The 14,969-nt window shown below is 35.4% G+C and overlaps 1 protein-coding gene across 1 annotated transcript in view; it reads right to left on the reverse strand.

Moving 5' to 3' along the window:
* Positions 1–1,074: 1,074 nt before the first annotated feature.
* ARL6IP6 (ADP ribosylation factor like GTPase 6 interacting protein 6) overlaps positions 1,075–14,969 on the reverse strand; it is a 35,044-nt gene continuing 21,149 nt past the window's right edge. Inside the window, exon 4 of the mRNA XM_035008023.1 lies at positions 1,075–2,135. Within this exon, the coding sequence (XP_034863914.1) occupies positions 2,042–2,135 (94 nt within the window). The 3' untranslated portion in view covers positions 1,075–2,041. The remainder of the gene's footprint in view (positions 2,136–14,969) is intronic.

A 14,969-nucleotide genomic window follows, 5' to 3' on the forward strand; every position in this document is an offset into this window, starting at 1 on the left:
AGTAAGGATATAATGAGAAGAAGACAGTTCTCTGTAAGCCAGGAAGAGGTCTTCACTGAAATCCAATCTTTCTGGCACCCCTGTTGGCCAGGGGTCACTGGCCCAGAGAGATGAGAAGCTAGGACTGACCTAGCTTTGGTTACATACCTATCCTTATCAATCACTCTGCTATGGAAGTAGGATGGTTTATATTTGGAACCTATGATGAACTGGAGAGAGGAACTTCCCAAGAAAGAGGAGTGCTAGTCCAGAAGAACTATCTTACAGATATACTTCTATATGTATTTATATTATATATACATATAATATCTTATAGATACCTACATATAGAGGGTGTACTGTAATATTTTTCTTAGTCATAGGACACAAAGAATCTGGAAGGAGCTATCCAAATTGGGTGGGGTGGGGGGAAGGTTTGGAAGGGTGGAGAGAAGGAAAATTAATTTTGTTACCTGTATGTTCAATTGCAATGGAAGAGCTGGGAGAGGGTGAGGAGAAAGTAAAAATAAATTCATTTCGACCACTTTGGAAGGAATACTCTAAGCCATGGGATTTGTATATGGATATAAGTGGATACACACACACACACACACATACACACCCCTCCCCCCATATTAATCTAACCACTTCAGATAATTTAAATTGGAGCAGCATTTGTCATTTCCAATGGAAGGTTTCTGAGTAGCAAAAATGTGTTAAGACTTTTAGAAATATCATTAAATCATTTACTCAGTAACAACACTTAGCACCTAACAGGAACACACTGCACATACTCATTTCCCATTCAGCCTGAATAAGTAGTTTTGCTACACAATGCTTTCCTAATAGAAATTTTTCTATGGCCAGGATAAACGGCATTTTAAATAGCTCATCTTTCTAAAATTGAAGAGACTTTCTAAACAGGTATTTAGAAAAGAAGTATGAACAATTAAGCTTAAGGACTATGAAAACAAAAACAAACACCACAATTGTAGAAGAATATTTAAATATGAAAATTATGAAACAACACTATCAAAATACCTTTTCCATTTTGGTAACTAAATCGCTGAGATTAAAAACAAAGTAGTTCAAGCATTTCTAAATATAAAAATTTCAGATCTATTATTTATTAAAAACAAAATAGTATCAGTTCCGTTGGAGTAATCATATACACACGAAGACAAATATTTGCAAATGTGGAAACAAATAATGAACAACTTCAACTTTCTCAAACATTTTAATGGCTTAAGTAATTTACTTTTTATCAGACTTTTTTGCTAAAATAGGTTTACTTAATTTTAAACTCAGATCAATGTGTTTGTTTTTTGTGGGTTTTTTTTTTTTTGCTTTTTAAAAAAAAAAAACAAAATACTTATTTAAAATGGTAGGTATTAGCTTTCCACCAGCTAAAAAATAACATATACATTTGTCTAGATGTAGCTATTTAAAAAACATACAAATTCAATATGTAGTAGGAAAATATATAAAAAAACACATAAGGAATTATACCATTAAAAAATATAAATGCACCTTCCATTGATTATGATTATTGAAAACTAAATATTCTGATTTCAAAGTAGCTTCTATAAAATGTCGAAGTAGTAGGCATTGTTTGCTTTTCTAATATCATGAATAAATAAGAAGTATTTCTATCTCATTTAAACAGTCGACTAGTATTTCTTAGCAAAAATGTAGTATTATACATAGCATCCCATATTCAAGTTTTCACGTTTGAATTCCATTAAAATGTTTCTATAATTTATAAGGACAATGCACACAAAAGTAAAAAGACGAGGTAAACAGCTCACATTTTTAAGAAATTACTTGAAACTTAATACTCAGATATTCTCAATGCCTAAGTTCTAGAATGGTGCTTACGAAGGCCCTCCATTTACAAAAAAAAAAGAAGGTCCTCCATAATGACGATGATATGACATATCTGAACCACATAACAGCACGTTTCTTGGTCTTCTGAGTAGACAAATGATGAAATGATGTTCTTCCCTGTTATTACAAAGCAATCATGACTAAGTTTTGCCAAAAATATTGCTTCGGTGTGGGTTTACATGAGGCACCATGCTACAGTAAGAGCAGCAACAATGCCATTCAAAATTGCCATGCTATAGCCCATGTGGAAAGAATGTCCAGTCAGTTTCCTAGGGGGAAAAAAACAAATGAAAAAAGGCAAATGTAATTTGGTATAACAAAACACCATCAATTTTTATTGAAAATGCTTACAACCTAAAAATATGTTTCCCTAATATTTTACACATATTAAAAGAGAATATTGGACATTTACACGATTAGTGAATAGAGTGACCTTAAGTTCTCTGTCAAAAACTGTCCTGGTTATCAAATATAATTTTTCAGTTTCATTAGAGCAAAATGTTCAATTTAATCCCTTAAACTTCTTTACTGTGTTTCATAGTCACTGAGTTTATCATAACCTAATTCTACAGTATAAATCTTGTTACATTACAAGCATGTTCTTTCATTAATTAGCACTGTTTCCCTGTCTCTTGTTCTCACTTAGAACTAAAAATATGTATTATTTCAGGTACTTGTCCTGTTTGTACCATTTTTAGATTACATGAAGAAACTACTCTTTCTGTAAGCACTAAAAACAGCACTGGTCCATATGTGAGTCATAAATCAGATTATGTCTTTTATAGACATTTCAGTTCTCAATAGGTTACTTGACTGAAGTGGCTTTCAATGAGTTCCTAAGTATCAGCAAAGACACATCTCGTTTTATGATTACTGTGAGTGCCAACTAGCTTACGTGCACAGATTTCCCCTGATATTTGATTCCTCTATCTTACAGCAATTTTACTTATTTTACTACATTTTCTTTAACATTCCCTCCACTAACTATTGCAATAATACTCTTTGCTTATCCTCATAAAGATGAGCCATGCTTAAAAAAAAAAAAAAAAAGAAGCTAATATCCAATTGGTGCCGGAGGAAGAACAGAATCTTTTCCTCACTGGAACAATCCAAACGGAGGACATACAGGGAGGTGCACTGCAGGAATAAGAGCCCAAAGTCATTAATAGTAAGAACCCTGGACTTAAGGTCACCATGCCTATGTCTTCTCCTCCTCTCCTAAGTACAGGTCACAGAAAGGGAGGTACTTGGATTTGAATTAACATTTGAAGGATTCTAGCCCTAAAAGATCTGTGGCAGGGAATGAAGAAGATACACTCCTCAAAGGAGTGGAACTGCTGGGTTATAAGGTAAATGTAAATTTGACTTTAGTAGAAACATCAAACATTTTCCCAAAGTAGTTGACTACTGTACACTTCTACTGGCAATGCAGGAGTTTCAGTTTACCGCACTGTCACCCACATTTAGTATTAAAATTAAATTAAATAAATAAAATTAAATAAAATTAAAATTAAATTTTAATTTTAGTGGGTCTGTTGTTGTGGTTTTAATATTTATTTTTCTGAAGACAAACATACTTATTGCCCATTCAAATATTCTCTTTTTTGAAATTCCTGTTCATCTTTTGCTCATTTTTCTATTGGCTTCCAGAGCTCTTTGCATATTCTACACACAAATTCTTTGTCAATAATCACAAATATCTTCTTCGGTTTATGGCTTACCTTTTCACTCTCTAATAAGATCCTCTGATGAACAAGTTCTTATTAAATACAGTCCAATTTATTTCTTTTTAATGGTTAGTACTTTTCTGTGGCCTTTTCAATAAATCTTTCACTACTCCAAGGTTATAAAGATATACTATTTTTAAGAGAAGCTTTATTCTTCCTTTGACCTTTTGGGTCTATAATTCATCTAAAATTTTTGTATATTTATAAGGTAGTGGCCAATGCTCCTGTTACTCCTTATGGATATCCAATTCTTTCCTCACAATTTACTGAAAAGACCATCTTTCCCCCTCCTTAAATTGCTGTGGTGCCTTGTCCTAAGGCATATAACCATGTATGTCTGGGTCTGTTTTCAAACTTTCTATTCCATTCTTTGGGTCTATTTGTTTATCCCTGATAAAATCAACAACTTCCTATACAGCAGCATTAGCCAATTAAAAAAATTTTGTGCTACATAACTGAAATTAACGTAACACTGTATGTTAACTAAATGGAATTGAAATAAAAACTTAAAAAGTCAAAAAGAAATTTTATGCTAAAAGTAAAAGATCCTTAGAATGAAAATTATAAAATCTTAGAAACACAATTAACAATGTGCAAGACTCACATGAAGATAATCATAAAACTTTACCGAAGAAGATCTAAATAAATAAAAAGATAACCTGTGTTCATGGAATTGAAAACAATATTGTAAAAATGGCAATACTCCCTAAACTGATCTATAAGTTCGGTACAATTTCTCAATTTTCCTTTCCAACTGCCTCTTTCTGCAGATATGGACAAGTTGATCCCAAAATTCATATGTCAATAAATCTGTCAAAACAATATTGAAAAAGAACAAAGCTGGAGAACTCATACTTCCCAATTTCAAAACTTAACACAAAGTAATCAAATGGTATGGTACTGGCATAAGGACAAACATAGACAAATGGAACAGAATTAAGAGGCCAGAAATAAACTCATAGATCTATAGTCTTTCAACAGAGGTACCAAAGACCACTTAGTAGGTAAAGAACAGTCTTTTCAACAAATGGTGCTGGGACAACTGGATGCAAAAGAATGAATTTGATCCTCTAACTCATATAATATACAAAAATTAACTCAAAATGGACCAGACCTACATGAAATAACTAAAACTACAAAACTCTTAAAAGGAAGCATAGGTAGCAATTTTCACAATCTTGAATTAAACAATGATTTCTTAGATAAGCAACTAAAGAAAAAATAAATTGGATTTCATCATACTAAAAAACTTTTGTGCTTCAAAGGACAATATCAAGAAAGTGAAAAGATAACCCATAGAATGGAAGAAAATATTTGCAAATCATATATATAACAAGGATCTACTATCTGAGATATAAATAAATTCTTATGACTCAAAAAAAAGACAAAAAACCCATTTTTAAAAAGGGCATAGCAGGATGCCTGAGTGGCGGCTCAGTCGTTAAGCGTCTGCCTTCAGCTCAGGTCATGATCCCAGAGTCCTGGGATCAAGCCCCGCATCAGACTCCCTGCTCAGCAGGAAGCCTGCATCTCCCTCACCCACTCCCCCTGCTTGTGTTCCCTCTCTCGCTGTCTCTCTCTGTCAAAAAATAAATAAAATCTTAAAAATAAAATTTAAAAAAAAAGGGCATAGCATTTGGATAGACAGTTCTGCAAAGAAGATATACACAGGCCAACAAGCACAAGAAAGGATGCTAGACATCATAAGTCACTCTAAAAATGCAAATCAAAACCACAATGAGATAACACTTCATACCCATTAAGATGGTTATAACAGAAAAGAAAAGAAAGGAACAGGTTATTGGTGAGGATGTGGAGAAATCAGAAATCTCACACATTGCTGGTACAACATAAAATGGTATAGCATAAGAGAGTTTGAGAGTTCCTCAAAAAGTTAAGAGAGTTACCATATGATCCAGCAATTCCATTCCAGGTATATACTCAAAAGCTAAAAACATGTTTTTACACAAAAACTTGCACCTGAATGTTCATAGCAGCATTATTCATAAGAGCTAAAAAGTGGAAACAAACCAAATGTCCACCAACAGATAAATTAAACAAAATGTGGCATATCCATACAATGCAATGTAATTCAGCCATAAAAAGGAAAGCAGTACTGATACAGGCTACAACATGGATGAACTTTAAAACCACTATACTAAGTGAAAGAAGCCAGACATTAAAGACCACACTTCTGGGGCGCTTGGGTGGCTCAGTCGTTAAGCGTCTGCCTTCGGCTCAGGTCATGATCTTGGGGTCCTGGGATCGAGCCCCGCATCGGGCTCCCTGCTCAGCGGGAGGCCTGCTTCTCCCTCTTCCACTCCCCCTGCTTGTGTTCTCTCTCTTGCTGTGTCTCTCTCTGTCATATAAATAAAAATCTTAAAAAAAAAAAGATCACACTTCTGGAACTTGTATGATTCCATTTACATGAAATGTCCAGAATAAGCAAATCCATAGACAAAGTAGAACAGGGGCTCCTAGGGTCTGGAGGAGGGGATGATAGAGGAGTAACTGATTAAGTATGGGATTTTCATTTTGGAGTGATGGAAATGTTCTGGAATTAGAGAGTGGTAATTGTACAACACAGAGAATACACTAAAAATCACTGAGTTATATGCTTTAAAATGGTGGGTTTTATGTTATGTGAATTATATTGCAATTAAAAATAAAACTTTACTGAAAGACATTAAAAGAGTATCTGAGTAAAGAGAAATAACCTACCATAATCTGGGAATACTCAAGACTGTAAAGATACCAATTACCTCAGAAAGAAACTATAAATTCAGTGAGATCTCAGTAGTAGCTCAACATAATTACTTTGGTGGGAAAATGATACTTTGGTACTAAGTTCATCTTACACAGTAAACATGCAAAAAGAGCAAAGAAAAATTCTAGAAATCAAGTCATAACATAAAAACAAAGTCGTTTTTAAAAAAAGAAGTTACCAGAACCAGAAAAAGACACTGGAATAGATTTTAGCATCCAGAAACAGATCTATGTTTGTATAAGTTATATAGGGGCTGGGGGAAGAGGTGAGGAAATATACGTATGGGAATTTTACATTTTACCAATAGGCATTTTTAAGACAGAAGGAACAAAATTGACAATTATTTCAAGTTCCTTCCTCCTTTTCCTAATCATGGTTTTTCATTTATCAGTGTAGGAGAAATCAAGATTCAGCTTATCTTCAAAAGAGCTATCGCTATATTTACACAGAGTAAAAAGAACTGGTGATTTTAGGCAGTTTCCTTTCAGCCCTTTTGTTTTATTTTGTGATCCCACAAGTTCTATGAATATTAAGAAAGAATGAGTAAGATTAAAAGGGGGAAGTGCCTGCAATTCTAGTGTTTGTAGGTTCTTGAAAGGCTCACTCTCAGTGTGAGGCTCAGAAGGTACTTATGGTCTATTACAAATTCTTTCTTAATTTTATTTATTTTTAAGATTTTATTTATTTGAGAGAGAGCACACACAAGTGGGGGGAGGGGCAGAGAGAGAGGGAGAAGCAGACTACCTGCTGAGCAGGGAGCCTGACATGGGGCTTGATCCCATACCCTGAGATTCTGACCTGAGCACAAGACAGACGCTTAACCGACTGAGCCCCCCAGATTCCCCTCTTTCTTAATTTTAATTTGCATGCATGTATAAGACAAGGCACTACTGGTCTTACACAAAATAAAAAGAAAACCCTACTGGCCCAAAGCATCTATTGTGTGTTGTTTCATTCAGTTTTATCATGAGGTTTACTAAGGATTCCAAAATGTTTCTTATTGTTATAAGTCATTCATGACTTTTTATTTCATGATCTGAAGTAGTCACACATTGCAAGGCAAATGGTAATAAAAGGTTGGGAAAATTGGGTGGAGTATATACAATTTTTGCTCATTAATTCTTCTATAATTTCATGAAGGGAAAGGTATGGAAAAGGAAAATGATAAGCTTGATCAAGGGTAGCACTTTCCAGGGACACCTGGCTGGCTCAGTAGATGGAGCATGCAACTCCTGATCTCGGGATTGTGAGTTCAAACCCATGTTGGGTGTAGAGATTTTTTAAATAAAAAAAATAAAAGGGTAACACTTTCCTCTATTATATATTTTAAACCAACAAAGCAAAAACTTGATCAGATATAAAATAAAGAAATTTCTATCCAGAATAAGTAAAACTTCAGCATCATTTAATATTAATACTGTCAAACCCACAAAAGTAGGTAGATAATACCTAGCCCTGTCAAGCTGATTTTTGTCATGCCATACAGATTTCTAATTTGGACTATACTACTGAATAGGTGGAAAACACACACACACACACACACACACACACACACCCCAAAGAAATCAAATCCCATCATCTCATAGCACTATTTAATGGAAATATTTAACTTTGAAAACCTTCCATTTTATTTCAGCATTCACAGTCTCTCAAATAGGCTTAAAGTACTTCTGAAAATGACATGACTATTTTTAGAGATTTGCTACAATTATTATTTCAAATATCAATGAGACCAAGAAAATGAATTCAAGATAAAATTCCTTCCAAGCCACTCACATTCTTTCCATATACCTAAACACACTGTAACAAATTAATATTCCTTCGAAATGCTTTTGTGTCAACTGTATGTAAAATGTAAGTATGGGACGCCTATGTGGCTCAGTTGGTTAAACGTCTGCCTTCTGCTCAGGTCATGACCCCAGAGTCCTGGGACGAGTCCCGCATCAGGCTCCTTGCTTAGTGGGGAGCCTGCTTCTCCCTCTGCCTGCCGCTCCCCCTGCTTGTGCTCTCTCTCTCTGACAAATAAATAAATAAAATTAAAAATAAAATAAGAGTGCAAAAAATATGGTTACAAAGATAGACTCGTTATAATAGAACAAATTCCATACCCTAAAATATAAGTTATAAAAAAGATACTATTTGGTTCTGGTTCTAAAGACTTTCTTTCCAATAATAAAGAATGCTGCAATGAAATATTTATTTGGTTCCTGTTAGCGTTTACGCATTTAAACTCTAGTTAGGCAGATATGTGTTTGAGTGTCAGCTTTGCCACTTACAAGGGGTATGAAGGTAGAAACTGTCTGACCTCTCTGAGACTCAATTCCCCAAAATGGAAATAAAAATACAGTTTTCCCTTACACAGCTGAGAATCAGGTGTCTGGCACATAGCAAATAATAAATGTTAGCCTATATAGAAAAGAAAGCTGGCTACAGATGAGATTTTTAAAAATTCTTTTGACATTCTATTTCATTCTTCCTTTAAGCAAAATACCTACAACTAGACCTATCTCAAAGCCAAAACAAAAACACAAAAAATAAGATTATACAAATAGACCCAGGAGGTAGATAGAAGAAAGAAACTAAAGAATTATGGGTTTGTGGGGGCGCCTGGGTGGCTCAGTTGGTTAAGCAACTGCCTTCAGCTCAGGTCATGATCCTGGAGTCCCTGGATCGAGTCCCGCATCGGGCTCTCTGCTCGGCAGGGAGTCTGCTTCTCCCTCTGACCCTCCCCCCTCTCATGTGCTCTCTCTCTCTCATTCTCTCTGTCAAATAAATAAATAAAATCTTTAAAAAAAAAAAAAAAAAGAATTATGGGTTTGTGTATGTATATGTACATTTCTGCTTGGTATTACCGTCTTCCTACAAATTCATAATCATTTCCCTCTGTAATTCTCTAGAGAACTTAGACTTCCAATATTTACATCCAGATTTTGTACTCTGGAAACATACTCTCTAGCAATATATTTATATTGATATTTAATAGTAACTTATAAAGTGAATAAGTTATAAAAGAATTATATTTTAATTATTTATATTTTATAGGAATGGAATATATATAAAACTTAAGATTCAAATTACTTCAATGATTCTGGAAATTAAAAGGAACCACATTAAAACTAAGGTACTGAATAAGACACTAACAAAAGTTTCAAATAAATTGCCTTTGTTTATTTAAGAGAGAGACCAACAGGTTCTAGCAGGTCTCCTTTCTTGTTTCATGTTGTTTATTGTTTTTACTGTAGCACTCACTGGTTGACCTTGAACTGAATCTCTATACTACATACCAGACTACACTCTATTGAATTGAAATCTTCATTCTTATATCACATTAATTCCAATATTTCCTCTCCCTAAGTTCCCGCATTTAAGACATGCTTCTATGACAGAATTCCCCCCATTTGAAGCAGTCATTTCAGTGCTAACCAATTTTGCTCTAAGCAGAAAGCTCTCTGTGCTTACCAGAATAAGAAGTTTATATTAAGGGTCCACAATAAGAACCAACTGGCTATTTGTTTCTGTGTCTGACTGGCTCAGATGTAGATAGGACGAGCTAGTTGGTACTAATTTATTCCCCCTTCACACATGTGAGTTGCCTTTTATTTTTTGTTCTATCCCTGGCCAAGAAATCCCCAATTCCCAAAGAATTTTAAGCTGTGTGAGCTTTGGTTGGAATAACTATCAGTTCCTCATCTGGAATCAAACTTCTTAACCAAACCCAAAATCTGAAGGAAAATACTAAACACAACTACATTTCAATTACTTGCGAAGTGTATTTCCTTTTATGTTCCTTTCAGAAACACAAAATGACACAACTTCTTTTGTATTCTTTTTCCTAAAAATTACTTAATAAAAATTGCTGGAGAGAATAAAGATGTGTGTATTCCAACTAATTTTACCAGTGCTATTTAGGACATAAGGGTTAGAATTTTTAAAAGAAAGCTTCCCTCCCTTAGGAATTGCTGTCTCTCGTTAAGGAAAGAACAACATACATTCACCCCTTACTTTATACTCTGATTCTTTACTTTATAATTTTCTCAATTCTCTATTCTTTTACTTCACCAAAATTTACATAATGTATTATCTGTATCAGGCATTATATATGGGAGATAGAGAAATGAGCAAGAATCAGTACTGTCCTCAGTATTGCCTTCAAAGACAAGAGTCTAATGACACAATGTGCTGAAGTGTTAAAAGTTTTAGACAGCATTACTGGAACATAAGGGAGCTGTCTGGCTTGTAGAAGGGGAGAGATTCTACAGAAGAGTTAATGCCTGATCTAAAACTGAGTATGAGGAAATTAGAGTTCTAAAGAAATAACAACATGTATAGAAGCAAGAAACAATGGAGGTGGTTAATGGTTTAGTATGGTTAGAGTAAAGGATCTGGAAAGCCAACTCTCTTTCAACTGGAATTTAATCATGGCTCTAGTACTTAAAAAACTACATTAACTTACCTGAAAATCTAATTCTTTATCTTTAAAATGAGAATAACAATTCCTCTCTATAGTGTTTCTCTGAAGACTAAGATAGCATTAGCAATATTTGTTACACTGCCTAGCATTTATTGAGCACACAGACAATAAATGCCAGCCTTTATTTTGTGTCCTTGACTGGCTGGAGTTACTGAGAGAGAAGGAAGAACTGAAGGCAATGCCAGGTTTCTCACCTGAGTTACTGGCTGGATAAAATATCATTCACCGCGATTGGGAAGCCAGGAGAAGAAACAGGCTGGTGGGCAGTGAGAAATAATGAAGTCAATTTTAGATATACTAAACTGAATTATGCCTGCAGGACACTGAAGTAAAAATTCCCAGCAAGCAACAGGAAATACAAATAAAAACCAAAAGGCAGGTTTCTCAGGAAAGAGCCTCAAGGCAGGCCAGATAAGACTTGGAAGACTTCAGCCAACTAGTAGCAGCTGAAAAAATGATTCCACAAGTGAGAAGTAGTGATCAGAAGGCTGAAAGATAACAGGAGGGAGTAGTGTCATAGAAATTAAGAAAGAAAAGAACTCTGAGGAGGAATCATAAGCCATCTCAAATAATGGATTGAAAAATGCACGGGGCACCGGGGTAGTTTAGTCTGTTGGGCATCCGATTCTTGTTTTCAACTCAGGTCATGATCTCAGGGTTGTGAGATCGAGCCCTGTATTGGGCTCTGCACTGGGCCCTGGGCTGGGCACAGAGCCTGCTTGGGATTCTCTCTCTCCCTCTCCCTTTGCCACCCCCCTCCCCAATGTGTGTGTGCATGCATGCGCATTGAAGCGCTCTCAAAAAAAAAAAAAAAGAACATTAAATTTTGTAATTAGGAGGACTGCAGTCAATTCAAGGAGAAAACAATTTAGTGTAGGGGTAACTGCAAGATACCTCTGCTAGCAAATGCAGTCACTGTGGAGACAGGGCCTACCCCTTCTCTATTCTTCCAAGATGCTTAGAAGTGGAGAGGAGAACTGGGCATGAGGATTTTTTTTCTCTACCAGAGGAGAAACTCGAATGTTTTAGAAGTATTCTAACAAGACGACTAGCTACAAAGGGAAAGGCTGAAGATATATGAAAAATGGAATTGCAGGGATGGGCAGGGTATAGGATCTAGAGCAAAGGAAGTAAAATTAAGTTTGGGCAGGTGGAAGGACACTTAATACTCTGAGAGAAGAGAAATAGGATAATGGGTGTGTATGTAAAGTAAGTTTATAATCCTGAGAAGGGGATGGAAGAAGCAGTAAGTTCACTCACAATGACCTTTCTGTGACTGGAAGTGGAGCCCACAGAAAAGAGTATGATGTGATAAGGCTTTGGAATAGCCACAGGGGGAAAAAAAGGAGATGGATCAATGGATGGATGGATGCATGGATGGATAGTGCTAGCTGAGATTTTAGTTTAGACTACGAGGGTTGTGAACTCTGTTTACTCAGATCTTAGTTTGGATGATTCAACTCTGCCTCATTATTCCCTTTATATGGAACATCACAGGCCTTGCCCTATTTTAGAATGAATTTGAAGTCTTCTGCTATTTTAACATTTCATTAGCTTTGCTCCAGGCTCTACCTCCTACTTGACCTTTCTTTTGACCTCTACAGTTTTGCAATTTTATAGGACAGGCACATCAAACTTTTTTCTTTACACAAGGCCTGGTAAAAGGAAGCCAGTTTTTCTTATAGTTCATAACAACTGAACAACAAAAATTTGTATTTACTTTGGCTTTCCTATTGTAAAATTTCAATTAAAATTATTTTCCTCGCCACTAAATTATGTTTCCCACTCCACTTCTTAACCCTGAAAAACATTTCCCAAACTTGGCAAGGAAGTCACTTTGGATTCACAATCTAAAGAAGTGAGTAAAATAACAATGGGCTTTAGAGCAGCTGTCTTATTTTATTTTGTTATAATTTTAAACATCCTCAAGTTGTAAGCTTTCCTGCTTATTCAAAGGGCAGCCTTTAGTTGATCTTTCATTACTACTTTAGTATCACCACTTATTCATTAAAACTCAGGTATTCAGTAAGTTATTAAGTTTATCAATAAGGTATGAAGCAGTTACTTGTTTTCCCAAAATTGAAATGTGATTTTTAGAAATGTGTGTCATACCCTTCCAGCTATAAAACTAGCCAATTAAAATTATATAAATAGACAAGCCTACCCCACCTAATATATATATATATATATTTTGCCCCCAAATTAAAAATCTTTTGTAAGCACCATCTAATTTCAGAGTAGTCTCCTAAAGCAGGGGTTGGCAAACTAGGACACATTTGTCCTGCACCTGTTTCTTTTTACTGGAACATGGCCTCACTCATTCCTCTAGGTATTGTCTATGGCTGCTTTGGTGCTAAAAATCAACTTATTTCAACTTTAAGGCTATGTGAGAGACCATATGATCCACAAAGCTAAAAATATACACCACTTGGCCCCTTACAGAAAATGTTTGCTGACTTCTGTCGTAAAGCCCTCCTATTCAAAGTATAGTCCATAGACCAGCAATATATAAGCAACGCCTGTGAATTTCTTGGAAACTCAGAATCTCAGACCCCACCCCAGACATAATGAATCAGAATCTCTATTTTCAGCTAGATCTTCCGGTGATTCTAAAAGCCTCAAAGTAAATACTGTTGCTCATTATTTGGAAATCTACAAATTAGCAAGGAGATTTCTAACTAGACCGTCACTTCAGAAATCTATCCCAATTACTTTCTATATAAAAACTTCAAATTCACTGTAATTTTAAACAAAGAAATAGGTTGAATGAACACTTATAAAATTTGTTTCACTGTAGCATCATGTTCTAAATAGATTTCATGACTTCTTTGAAATTTTTTATGACAGGGAATTCAAGTAAGAAATCAAGTAAGAGACTACCTGAAGAGGAAAATTTCTCCTACTTCTTTCTTCCTATTACAGATTTACCTTGTTAGGACAGTGGCTACACACTGGGTATATAAGTGTGTTTATATATGTACATTCAAAGTAACCTCTTAGGATAAAATACAGCAAAATATTTTTAGAATGGAGTATCAAAGAATAAGATTAAAACTATCTTGTTAGTTAGCTTACCAGATTTTAAAGTATGGTTATATTTGAGTGGAGTGATATACTTCAAATGCATACACACACACAACCATATACACACATATTCACATATGTATATAGTCATAAGGTTTTACTAATCAAGAAGATTACAAATACAGAAATAATCATGAACTAGTCTATTAACACTAGTTATATTTCAGGTTATTTAAAATGAGACTCTGCAAGCCTTTCACCTTCAAAAGTATATAATTCTGGGGGCGCCTGGGTGGCTCAGTCGGTTAAGCGGCTGCCTTCGGCTCAGGTCACAATCCTGGGGTCCTGGGATCGAGCCCCGCATCCGGCTCCCTGCTCAGCGGAGAGCCTGCTTCTCCCTCTCCCTCTGCCTGCCACTCTGCCTACTTGTGCTCTCTATCTGTCAAATAAATAAATAAAATCTTAAAAAAAAAAAAAGTATATAATTCTGTGCTGTTTTATAATGAGCTTGTATTAATTCTATAATCACAAATTATAAATCAGTAAGGACAAATTTTAAGTCATGGTCACTGTCCTAACAAATAAACTTCTAAATTATTGAAAAATAGAAAATGCTATTGAAATATAAAGTCATTAGAAACATGACTGTGGGGCGCCTGGGTGGCTCAGTTGGTTAAGCAACTTGCCTTCGGCTCAGGTCATGATCCTGGAGTCCCGGGATCGAGTCCCACATCAGGCTCCCTGCTCAGTGGGGGGTCTGCTTCTCCCTCTGACCCTTCCCCTCTCATGCTCTGTCTCCCATTCTCTCTCTCAGATAAATTAAAAAAAAAAAAAAAGAAAAGAAACATGACTGTGTACTGACTTCAGGGTTTCATGATAAATCTGAGGTAAAGATTATCTGGATAAATATTTACTTAAAAGATGTAAAAGGTGAGTATAAACATAAACACTTCACTGTAATGTATCATTCTTAAAAATACGTGGGAGCTGGGGTGCCTGGGTGGCTCATTCAGTTGAGCGTCTGAATCTTGGTTTTGGCTCAGGTCATGATCTCAGGGTCCTGGGATGGAGCCCCTTACTGGGCTCAAGGACCTCATTATAAATAAATATTAAA

Source organism: Mirounga leonina, unplaced genomic scaffold (genome assembly GCF_011800145.1).
Source record: "Mirounga leonina isolate KUSES-001 unplaced genomic scaffold, KU_Mleo_1.0 Mir_151, whole genome shotgun sequence".
Taxonomy (NCBI): Eukaryota; Metazoa; Chordata; class Mammalia; order Carnivora; family Phocidae; genus Mirounga; species Mirounga leonina.